This window comes from Pleurodeles waltl, chromosome 10, assembly GCF_031143425.1.
Source record: "Pleurodeles waltl isolate 20211129_DDA chromosome 10, aPleWal1.hap1.20221129, whole genome shotgun sequence".
In the NCBI taxonomy this organism is placed as follows: domain Eukaryota; kingdom Metazoa; phylum Chordata; class Amphibia; order Caudata; family Salamandridae; genus Pleurodeles; species Pleurodeles waltl.
In genome coordinates, this window is record NC_090449.1 from 803,950,159 (window position 1) to 803,963,107 (window position 12,949).

General features: G+C 44.0%; 1 protein-coding gene across 1 annotated transcript in view; it reads right to left on the minus strand.

Moving 5' to 3' along the window:
• The window catches only part of DNAH11 (dynein axonemal heavy chain 11), a 2,866,633-nt gene that overhangs the window by 1,227,871 nt on the left and 1,625,813 nt on the right, over positions 1-12,949 (minus strand). The window contains exon 48 of the mRNA XM_069211469.1: positions 3,347-3,449. Coding sequence (XP_069067570.1) covers positions 3,347-3,449 — 103 coding nt within the window. The remainder of the gene's footprint in view (positions 1-3,346; positions 3,450-12,949) is intronic.

Here is a 12,949-nt window from a genome sequence, read left to right on the forward strand (position 1 = left end):
GATTTTAGGTCACTCTGCTCCCAAGGGGGCAGACACCACTAGGCAGCAGGGATTTGTTTTTTGGTGCCAATGTCACGCAGGGGGAGTGACCCCGTATGCAAGGGTCGCTCCCCAGGGGGGGTAAATTTATTTTAGGCCATTTCTGACCCCCCGGGGGCAGAAACCTCTAGGCGCCAGGGCAATTTTTTTTTTCTTTTTTTTTGTTTGTTTGTTTTTTTAGAGATGGGGAGCGACCCATTAGGCAAGGGTCGCTCCCCTGGGGGGCAAATTGTATTTAGACCATTATTGGCCGATTTTAGGTCAATCTGCCCCCAAGGGGGCAGACACCACTAGGCACTGGGGATTTGTTTTTTGGCGCCAATGTCACGCAGGGGGAGTGACCCCGTAGGCAACGGTCGCACCCGGGCAGGGGGGTTTTGGGGGGGTGGGGGGTCAAATTTATTTTAGGCCATTTCTGCCCCCCCTGGGGCCGGCTTAGCTAAAGGCCAAAATCCACAGGTAGGCACTTTGCAAAAAGCACCTCTGTTTTCTGTGAAAAAATGTGTTGTGTCCACGTTGTGTTTTGGGCCATTTCCTTTCGTGGGTGCTAGGACTACCCACAGAAGTGAGGTACCATTTTTTCGAGAGACTTAGGGGAACGCTGGGTGGAAGGAAATTTGTGGCTCCTCTCAGATTCCAGAACTTTCTGTCACCGAAATTAGAGGAAAAGGTGTTTTTTTGGCCAAATTTTGATGTTTGCAAAGGATTCTGGGTAACATACCCTGGTCAGAGCCCCGCAATTCACCCCATCTTGGATTCCCCGGGGTTTCTAGTTTTCAAAAATGCGCTGGTTTGCTAGGTTGTCTCCAGGTGCCGGCTGAGTTACAGGGCAAAATCCACAGGTGGGCACTCTTTTCTATGAAAAAATGTGCTGTGTCCATTTTGGGCCATTTCCTTTCGTGGGCGCTAGGCCTACCCACACAACTGAGGTATCATTTTTATCGGGAGACTTGGGGGAACGCTGGGTGGAAGGAAATTTGTGGCTCCTCTCTGATTCCAGAACTTTCTGTCACCAAAATGTGAGGAAAATGTGTTTTTTTAGCCAAATTTTGAGGTTTGCAAAGGATTCTGGGTAACAGAACCTGGTCAGAGCCCCACAAGTCACCCCATCTTGGATTCCCCTCGGTCTCTAGTTTTAAAAAATGCACAGGTTTGGTAGGTTTCCCTAGGTGCCGGCTGAGCTAGAGGCCAAAATCTACAGGTAGGCACTTTGCAAGAAACTCCTCTGTTTTCTGTGAAAAAATGGGATTTGTCCACGTTGCGTTTTGGGGCATTTCCTGTCGCGGGCGCTAGGCCTTCCCACACGAGTGAGGTATCATTTTTATCGGGAGACTTGGGGGAACGCTGGGTGGAATGAAATTTGTGGCTCCTCTCTGATTCCAGAACTTTCTGTCACCAAAATGTGAGGAAAATTTGTTTTTTTTGCCAAATTTTGATGTTTGCAAAGAATTCTGGGTAAGAAAACCTGGTCAGAACCCCACAAGTCACCCCATCTTGGATTCCCCTAGGTCTCTAGTTTTTAAAAATGCACAGGTGTGGTAGGTTTCCCTAGGTGCCGGCTGAGCTAGAGGCCAAAATCTACAGGTAGGCACGTTGCAAAAAAACACCTCTGTTTTCTTTAAAAAAATGTGATGTGTCCACGTTGCGTTTTGGGGCATTTCCTGTCGCGGGCGCTAGGCCTACCCACACAAGTGAGGTATCATTTTAATCGGGAGACTTGGGGGAACGCTGGGTGGAAGGAAATTTGTGGCTCCTCTCTGATTCCAGAACTTTCTGTCCCCAAAATGTGAGGAAAATGTTTTTTTTTTCAGCCAAATTCTGATGTTTGCAAAGGATTCTGGGTAACAGAACCTGGTCAGAGCCCCACTAGTCACCCCATCTTGGATTCCCCTAGGTCTCTAGTTTTAAAAAATGCACAGGTTTGGTGGGTTTCCCTAGGTGCCGGCTGAGCTAGAGGCCAAAATCTACAGGTAGGCACTTTGCAAAAAACACCTCTGTTTTCTTTAAAATAATTTGATGTGTCCGCGTTGTGTTTTGGGGCGTTTCCTGTCGCGGGCGCTAGGCCTACCCACACAAGTGAGGTATCATTTTTATAGGGAGACTTGGGGGAACATAGATTAGCAAAACAAGTGTTATTGCCTCTTGTCTTTCTCTACATTTTTTCCTTCCAAATATAAGAGAGTGTGTAAAAAAGACATCTATTTGAGAAATGCCCTGTAATTCACATGCTAGTATGGTCACCCCGGAATTCAGAGATGTGAAAATAACCACTGCTCCTCAACACCTTATCTTGTGCCCATTTTGGAAATACAAACGTTTTCTTGATAGCTATTTTTGACTCTCTATATTTCAGCAAATGAATTGCTGTATACCCAGTATAGAATGAAAACGCACTGCAGGGTGCAGCTCATTTATTGGCTCTGAGTACCTTGGGTTCTTGATGAACCCACAAGCCCTATATATCCCTGCAACCAGAGGAGTCCAGCGGACGTAACGGTATATTGCTTTCGAAAATCTGACATTGCAGGAAAAAGTTACAGAGTAAAACGTAATGAAAAATTGCTGTTTTTTTCACCTCAATTTCAATATTTTTCTTTTTCAGTTGTTGTTTTCTGTAGGAAACCCTTGTAGGATCTACACAAATGAACCCTTGATAAATTCAGAATTTTGTATACGTTTCAGAAATGTTTAGGTTTCTGGGATCCAGCATTGGTTTCACGCCCATTTCTGTCACTGACTGGAAGGAGGCTGAAAGCACAAACAATTGTAAAAATGGGGTATGTCCCAGTAAAATGCCAAATTTGTGTTGAAAAATTGGGTTTTCTGATTCAAGTCTGCCTGTTCCTGAAAGCTGGGAAGCTGGTGATTTTAGCAACACAAACCCTTTGTTGATGCCATTTTCAGGGAAAAAAACCACAAGCCTTCTTCTGCAGCCACTTTTTCCCATTTTTTTTTAAAAAAACGAAATTTTCACCGTATTTTGGCTAATTTCTTGGCCTCCTTCAGGGGAACCCACAAAGTCTGGGTACTTCTAGAATCCCTAGTTTGTTGGAAAAAAAGGACGCAAATTTGGCTTGGCTAGCTTATGTGGACAAAACGTTATGAGGGCCTAAGCGCAAACTGCCCCAAATAGCCCAAAAAAGGCCTGGCACAGGAGGGGGAAAAGGCCTGGCAGCGAAGGGGTTAAAACAAAGGCCTGGCACAGGAGGGGGAAAAGGCCTGGCAGCGAAGGGTTTAAACCAATCATGGTCATGTGTTATTTTACCATTACAATCCATTCAAATAAATATATAGCCTACAACCTTACCTGTAGACGTGGGTTGATTGTAAAACTGCCTGCGGTTGGATTCATACATGCAATATATTGGCAATTATAGATTTCCTTTAAAGTTAACTTGTGCCTGTCATACCTAAGATATAAAAAAAAGTTAATTTAACCTTTACATTTCGCCATTCCAAGTTTTTAAATTTCATGTAAAACACCTATTTAGTCATTTAAGTCGTTCTAGAGCATCCATGTATAAAGAAAATAAAGCCATAATCTTATGAACAGTGTGGCACAATGGTTAGAGTGGCAGACCCTGATGCAGAGATCTGGCCCGGGACCAGGGCTCAATTCCCGCCTCAGAGGATCTTTGGCTCAATTCCCTTGGACCAGCTAATTCTTGCCTTGGTGCCTAATCTAAATAATGGGTCCCACTATGTAACTCTGGACAATAGCTTGCTTAATCTCCACAACGGCCCTCACAGCGCTTGGATGCCTGGCTTCACCCTGGGGCTGTCCAGGAGTGGGTGCCTCACAGGGAAAAGCCAGGAGGGGTTCCACAGCGGTATGCGTACAGCACCTTGAGACCCTAACGGGTAAGTAGTGCTCTATGCAAGTGCGAAGTTTACAGTTTTACGAACATAGTATCCTCAACAAAGCAGCAATAAATGTTACTTGCTGTACATCTCACAGTAGAAGCATGGATGCACTGAACATAAATTTGGATATATGAAATTTTCAGTGCCACATCCAACCACACTAAAATATTTGAGAAGATTCAGATTTCTTTTAAGACAGGTTTGTGGTTCTAAATTAAAACATGAATTTAAATTTTTAAAATAGCCACATATTTTTCAAGAGTTGTACTAGCGCTTTTGAACACATTTTAGGATAGTTCAACAATGATTTACATGAACCGTTGACAGTGGGCAATTACATTTTGTCCAGTGGTGTCCCCAGTGTTTGCTATTCAACAAAATGATATGGGAGACTATATTTCACCAATTAGAGTAGCGAGAATGTATAGCTTTTTGTTGATTCATACAATATGATTGTTTGGTGTGAATGTAGAGCGAAAGTATTTTAATCATGAACTACCAGAAAGAAGATATTTAACCAGAATATGCATAACATAAACCCCTCTCTAGTCCGCATTATCAGTTTTACTATTTTTCAGTTGTGAAATCCGAGAGCACAATACCACTGGAACGAGGTTTTTGGTAATAGATTGTTACCATCTATACTTACCACTGAGCTGTGTTCTCACGTCTGTAAGCCAACTCAGTCGATTTCGTCTACCGTACCTTCGTTTACCAGAATTTTTGGAATGACCGCATAGCCGCACAAGAACTCTAACATATTTTACTTGTCCTCTACATCAGCTATTTTTAAATCTTTGATATTTTTTCAAAATTCTTTCAAACGGTGCAAGGCATTTTTTTAATATCAGCCATTAGTGCTCAAAGATTTGGTACTAAGCCAGGAGACCCCCAAGAGTACGTCATAGCAAAATCCTTGCAAATCGGCCCCAGTACTTCAGATGGTACCATTCAGCCTCCCTAATGCCGTACTCATTCGTCAACCAGTTATTCAATTTATAATTTTGTTTGTGTGCCCTTCTCCAATTTTAAGGCACTACTGATCTCTGCCCTGTCTAAATGTCCCTGCAAATCTGAAATGAATTATGCATTTCGGATTGCCAAGAAGAATCGTTATTGGTAAGTGCACATGTCCTAGAAAGGTGCATTTTACAGTGCACTAGCAGCATCAAGATTTGGTACCTATGTAATGTTCCAGCATGTTATTCCAGTTGTGATCAATACAGCACCGCTCTATTTCGAGGTCAGTCGGGTGTAGATCACTCTGACACTTTACATGTGTGTGTTGCTTGGCATCGCGTTACTAAATCAGGCACTGCTGGCCTCCTTGTTTATAAGAAATAACATTTACTGAAAGGATATTGTACATGTTTTCAACCCCAAATAAAGCCATCAGTTTCGCTCTGTACTCTCTTAAGGCTCTCTATTCCTGTTGATAATGTCGGTGTCTGGAATAAATACTTAATATTAAACATCGAACTATGCATACTATGTTCAACCTCACAGTAGTCGTTATGCCCACTCCTGAAATAAAATGCAAGCTCCAATTTCGCATGCATTTCCATTATTCGGAAATTTACCACTTCTGCATGGCCAGATTTTTTGCCTCCTGTTGCTGAACCCATTTTTTGTTGGCCATAGAACTTTGTGTCCTTGAACCCTGGTAAAGTGCTTGTGCTCTCCTCCCTGAACATGGTAAAATCAGCATACACATGATTGGCATGTGTAATTTACTTATAAGTGACATGGTACTTTATGTATTTAGGACCTGTAAGTTAAATACTACCAGTGGGCAGCAGCACTCATTGTGAGCCCCATTACATTACCTCTATAAAACATGTCTTCAGGAATGCTCTTGCCTTGCAGCCTGTGTGCACGGTTTTAAAACCTCAGTTTGATAAGGCAAAATAAACCTTTTGCCAGGCCTAAATCTGCCTCTGTATTACTTGTAAGTCATCTCTCAGGTAGTCCCTAAATGGCAATAGAGAAGGATCCATGGTATTTAAAAAATAGCACCTGGATATTTCATGTTTTACATGTCCCTAAAGTGAGACATCCCCAAAGTCATTTTTTACTCTACCAAAGCTAGCTTTCCCAAATAGAAACATCAGACTACACTTTAACAATTTATAATGCATAACTTTGGTTTGCGAGGAGCTAGAACCATAATTCAAGGAGTCATTTCAATAGTAATTTAACATCCAACTTAATGAGCAAGTCCAGTTTAATATTACTATTTTAGAAAGTTGCCATCTTTCTACCTTAACCAAAAAGGCTATTCTGCCATTGTCCCCTGATTGTCGATGGCTCCACTGGGATGATATGTGTATTGCTCCCAGATAGTGGACGAGGGGCCTTGGGGGTGTTCCTCTCCTGAGCAGGATGACCTGAGGGTTTGTACCCAGTGCTCTCTGAGTTTCAAAGGAGGCCTACCAGGTACAGTCCCTCCCTGACTTCAAAAGGGGCCTACCTGGTCACTGGCTGATGGGACTGACACCTAGGTCTGTCTCTCCTTTGTCCATCTAGATAGGTTGGCACCAAACTAAGAGGACCTAGCCTGGCCCATGCCCTACTCCCCTGGGGGCTGAGAATCCTCAGCTGCAAACAGTCTTTGGTTATGAACAGTAAAGGGTTGCCACAGGACTTGGCCTCTGGACAGGCCTTATGCCTAAACCCTGCAGCAGGCAGCCAACACTCACTTTTTATGGAAATTGCACATTACTGTGGTACCATGGGGATGAATCCTGAGTAATGGGTATTTAGTTCAGTACCGTTATACCTTAGGGAAGGATGTATGGGTCCTGTGGGAGTACAGTGGTACCCGTGGCACAATTTCTTTTTCTTAGCTCCTGGGTGGGGTCCTCTGGGTCTCCCCTCACAGGATCAGGGGGTCTGGGTGTCCCTAACACACCTCATTATACCCTCCTTTTAAAAAAAAATCAAGATACAGGGAGTGAGGCCCTCATTACGAGTCTGGAAGGCCTTGAAATCCAGACTCGCTGTGGCAGTCTTACCACCGCCGGGCCAGCGGTAAAGACTGCCATATTATGACTTTGCTGGTTTGGCCGAAGCCATACTGCTGAAACTCCACCTGTCCCACCAGTAGCCGTAATACCACCCTTGGTATTATGACTCAGCAGACCGCCAGCATTTCCGTGGCAGTTGCACCACCACAAAAATGCTGGCGGTCATGAACCCGCCTACAGGAATCTCCATTCCTGTCGTCGGCAGACACACACCCACATGACCACACATCTACATTCATGCTCCCCCACTCATCCCCGCATTCGCTTACATACACCCACACACACTCGCACCCAAACACACACTCAGATACACCTATTCACTCGCACACAGGAACACAAACACACCCATTCTGGCGCACTCAAACAGACACATACACTCACACGCACTCAAACTGACACATACACTCGCATGCACAGACTCAAACTGACACATACACTAGTATGCACGCACTCAAACTGACACATACACATGCATGCATGCACTCAAACTGAAACATACACTTGCATGCACGCACTCAAAATGACACATACACTCACATGCATGCACTCAAACTGACACATATATTCACATGCACATTCCCAAACTGACACCTCCCCGGCATTCACACAAACATACACGCACTCACGCACACAACATATCACTATTCCCCTCGGCATACACACAGTCACAAACGCACACACAGACATCCCCTTCTGCCCCGGCATTCATACAAACATGCAGACACCACACAACACCGTCCAATCTCCTATCCCCCCCTTTTGGACGATCAACTTACCTGCTTTGGCGAGGTGGCCGTCCGGGAGGGGATGGGTCCTGGTGCTTTCCACAGCCGGCAGTGTTAGTGTCACTTTGGATAATATTGTAACTTCCCCAAATTATATTAGCTCAGACAGCTGATGTCAAAGGACGATCTTATGTGTTTTGTTACATGAGGATACCAATTTAAGTCATAGTTCTTGTTAATTGTTTTCCTCTTAATAGGAAACTTGCCCCATATCATAATCCAGTGGAAATGTATACATTAACCACCATAAAATATTGATTAGGTACAATAAAAGTAAAGATCTTTTTAACAACATTAAGTGGTAAGACCAGGTTGTCAGCACCATCATCACGTGCATCAAGATTGAGATTTCTATTTCGTTTGAAACCCACTTTATGAATGAGGTGGGAGGGCACAGGGATTTATAATGCCAAGCGCCATACTACTGTGATGCCATGCTTCCCAATCACCAGTGCTTTCAACATAATGGGATACAGATTACATAAGAATGCTATACAAGTTTTTTGCAGACCGTTATTCACTATCAATTGATATAAATGAAATAAATATCTTTTTCTATTTTGTAAGTTTTTCTTCTATTAAATTTAATAGATATGTGTACCTGTCCATGAACAAATTGTGCTGCAGGTTAATTAGAGCAAGTGGGATGGAGGCTAAATGGGAGTCTTGAGAGGCCATATTTTTTCCATTGTTTTTAGGTAGGGAGTTTGCGCATTGTTGTAGAAAAGCGTGTTCTTCTGGAGAGATTCACAATAAAGAACAAAGAATGACATGAGAAGTCTAGGCAGGCCACAGTTTGCTTCCGAACCATGTTCTTCAAAGTGCATAGATTAAAAAAAAAAGAAAAAACAGGTTGGGACAGGTTTAGCGTGAGTGTTCACATTTGGGAAAGTTTAAGCCAGATATTTAGGGCTACAAGAAAGCAAATATTGCTGAAGTTCATCATGATGACTGAGCAGGCATATCTAGGAATGCAACTTTAAATACTTTGTTATTGATAAAGGGAGTGAGCAGTAGAATGTAAGTGGGAGAGACCATACCAGAGGCTTGAAAGCTTCTGGTCTGTAAGGCATCCTTGAAAACAACTTCCAATCCTCTGGTTACCTTATTGGGGTTGTTTAGTGTTAGAGTTTGGTACCCAGGAGCGATGGCCATATGGAAGATTGACTCTTAGCCAGGTGTTGATGTTCAATAGGAGATTGTGTCAGAGATCGAGCACAAGAAATGAAGTGAAGTTAGCGCTGGGAAAGGGGTTTGACTAACAGCTCACCAACTTGCACAAAGTAAGTGGTGGAAAGACAGCAATTTCCTCTTCCCAAGACAGAATCAGTGGCTACTGGCTGACAGAAGCACTGGGTAGAAGTGGCAGGTAATGAGCAGAGCACCATGGTTATGAGCACTAAGGACATAATGGCCCGAAGCTGAGAGGGGGATAGAACAAGAGTGCCAAAATAAACTGTGCTAAGCAAGAACCAGAGTGAATGTGCGTGGGTCTCCTAGCCTCTTTCTTTCGCCTACCTCCACAGGATTACCAGATAGAGGGTGGAGATATAGAATCGCCGTCTCTGGCACCCAGAATTAACTATCACCTAAAGTATCGGCAGATGGGGAGAAACATTTCAGAGCCAGACTATCCCACAACGAATGTAGCCGATTATAAAAGCCCCCTATGTACAACAGGAAAATATTTGTGGCTGAGTGGGGGGTTAAACAGCACCAGACCAGTCACTACCCAAACAGCTGAATGCTATTTTCCTATGTTTCTCTACAACTTAAATGATAACTGTGCCCCTGCAAGTAGAGCTTAGTTTAAGAGATGTGTGCTCTGAGCTCTTAAGATATACAGATGAGCTCTTAAGATGTACAGAATCCCTCTGTAAATAAGGCACCATTCAAAGGGATGAGGGATATGGTGAGCGGTTTGGCTTAGGTGTGCAGAAGGCGAGTGGAAAAGCTGGGCTGTGGATATATTAATGACATACGACACGAGAGGCAGTCAGACAATAGGTGTACAGCTAGGAGGTATCAGACAAAACCAAACACCAAGTCCTACAGTTGAGATATGAGAGTTGGCAAGCAAGAAGCATTCAAAGAGCATGTATGCACCACAGGGCCCCAACCTCGAATGATGAGACCCACCCCTATCATGAATGGGAATAAACAAGAAGAGAACACAGAAGGATCATATTGACATACATTCAGATAAACTAGACAAGATACTAGGTGCCAAAATTAGATAGTGCCAGTCATAAATGTGACACCCCACGGCACCATTCTCTGAACACTTTCTATCACTTCCATGCATGACAGTGCATTATGTAGCCAACAGCTATTTGGCATGTGACATGTGTGGCAACCTGAAGGGCAGAGTGAGTCATGCTATGCCTTCCAAACAACAGTTTAGCAAAGGCAGATGTGTTTAGAAATCTCAGTGGCACCATACACATTGCTCTCAACTGACTCATACAACATACATTCTCAGCTCATGCTTTCATGCACATACATGTTGTCTGACATTTACAACAATCATGAAGAAGGAGATGTCAGTGGATGGCAGTAATGTCTCCTCACCTACTTATGTGCATCCAACACAAGCAGGATCTAGGTACAAAAACCTCACACAACACAATGTGACTGAACTTTACATATGGCACTGGCTACCAATACCTGCACATTGTACACCCCATTGATGCCACACAGACTGAAACAACAGGCACATGGGTAGTCAACTTGGCACACATGGCCACATTGTAGCCTGTGAGGAGGGAAAGGATGGTGAAGTACAGAGAAAACTGTGCACATGAGGAACATATCTGCTCCTCTGGTGCACCATGTATCTGATCATACAGGGATAGGACCTCTTCTACTAGCCTCTCCAGCTCCTCTGAAGAGAAGGCAAAGGCCCTATCACCTGCTGGATTTGGCACGATTGCTCCCAGATGAGGTACACGGCAGCTCATGTCATGGTGGTCTTGCTGGCAGCAGTGTCAGGAGTCAAGTGAGTGAATCTGCAGAACATGGCGGTCACATCCACCATGTATGCGGTTGTCACCATCGGGGACACAGCCACTGGCCCACGACTGCCACTGGCAACAACGTTAACCTATGGCTGAGTCTGCTACAGTTGTAGCCGCCTACAGCCATGGCGAGCAGTGGGCTGTTCCTAATGTCCAGTGAAGTATGGACTTTAGAAGCCTGAAAGGCAGTATTGGGCTTCAACAACTGCATTGCACCTTAAATAAAATTGTTTTGACCACACAAATATACTTATCCTGTCTTGTCAGGTAGGTCCTACTACTCAAATACCACTTTACTATGTTGCAGGGCACATATGGCATTTAACAGAGGGGCACAGTCCACCCCCGTTGTCTGCCTATGGTCTTTTTTGCGGTCAGGATATCCAGTACCATTTCAAGGAGCAATTGTGGTGCATGTTTTGAGTTTGATCCAGATACATGTTGTGAACATGTGTGGAAGACCATGAGTCACATGTGACCCTTTTTTCTTTGCAGCTGTGATGTGCCCTTATTGCCATGTCCTTCTGAAATGCCTTGTCACATGAAATCATTGACATGCATCATATATGCTGGTGTGGACATAATGACTAACTTTAGAACTCAGGTCTTGTCATACACAGGTACTCAGGAGAGGGAGGGTGCAACAGCCACCTGTCTACCATCCACTGCCAGACCTTCAGACCATGGAATAACACCACATAATACTCCTGTATCATCTGAATACGCAAATCATAGTGGACATATGTCACTAGTTAGAACCCGATCTAATACCATCTATTAGTTATCCAACCAGCATACCACTGATTGTACTAGTCATGTCAGTATTGCACTTCCTAGCCACAGGGTCCTTTCAACATACAGTGGCCCTGTCAGCTGACATGTCCCAACCTATGTTCAGTCTGGGGTTGAAGGATGTCCTATCATCAATGTTGAAACACCTGGACAGCTACATTGTGTTTACCCAACATCAGGATTTAGCCCATATGAAGGCTGACTTTTATGGTTTTGCATGCATCTCACATGTGGTGGTGGCGGCCATTAATGGCACACGTCAGCTTGGTCCCACCGCATGCCAATGAACAAGTATACTGTAGCAGAAAGAACATCCATTCCATCAATGTTCAAGTTGTCTGTTTGACGGATCTATACATTTCACAGGTCTGTATCCGTTATGCAGGTTCAGCTCATGATGACTTTATATGCGGAACAGCACTGTACCCAGAGAGAGCCTGACTGGTTAGAAAGTCACATCTGTCCTGTTTGTATATGTATACAATGTCAGGTGCTACAATCCTGAAAAGAGTGTCTCATTGCTGCACATATGTCCCATTCCTCAACAGGATACATTGCGTAGCCAATCCGTCTTTGGTTATTGACGTCAATAAGGAATCCAACTATGCCAGGGGAAGTCTGCTTCAATTAGGCCCGTGGAAGAACAAGGCAGGTAGTGGAGCAGGGTTTTGGGCTCCTAAAGGCCAAATTTAGGTGTCTGGACTGGACAGGTGGTGCCCTCTTCTACTCACCCGGGAAAGTGTGCCAGATCATAGTGGCATGCTGCATGCTCCACAACTTCACCTGGAGGAATATCCCGTACATCCCAGAGGAGGGGGAGCCTGCAGTGCCACTAGTTGAGACTCATGAGATGCCAAGTGAGGATAACAGTTATGAATAGGAAGGAGCTGACTTGCGGGAAGATCTCATCAATAGTTAGTTTTCATGAGTGTATGTCAGGTAATGTAATGAGTGTGACTGTAAAAGAACTGTAGTTGTTAGAATGTGTGGATTAGACCATTTTGGCAACATCTAGGAAACTAATACTCTGCAATATTCAGCCAAAGGGTGCCTGAAGGGTTAGCCTTTGACATATTGGCACCTTGATGTATCTACTTTGTTTGTGCCAGTCTCATTATAATGTAATTTCCTTTCCAGATTCTTGCCATGTTATTTGTGTAATAGGTAGTTTTCCAAGCCTATACTCCTTGTTTTGTCTTTGTACATGTACCTTTACCATGACATCCTCATGTGGACATTACAGAGTTGTGACATTGGCAGGTACCAGATGCAGTTCCGACATACATAGTGGTCATTGATTGTTCCAAGTAATGTAGGTCACAGATTTGTGGTGCATGAGACTTGAGCCAATGGGTTTGGGTGGAAGGTCAGAAGTGCACATTGGACTTGTTTAGTGTGTTGTGTTGGGACAATTGCATCATGTGTG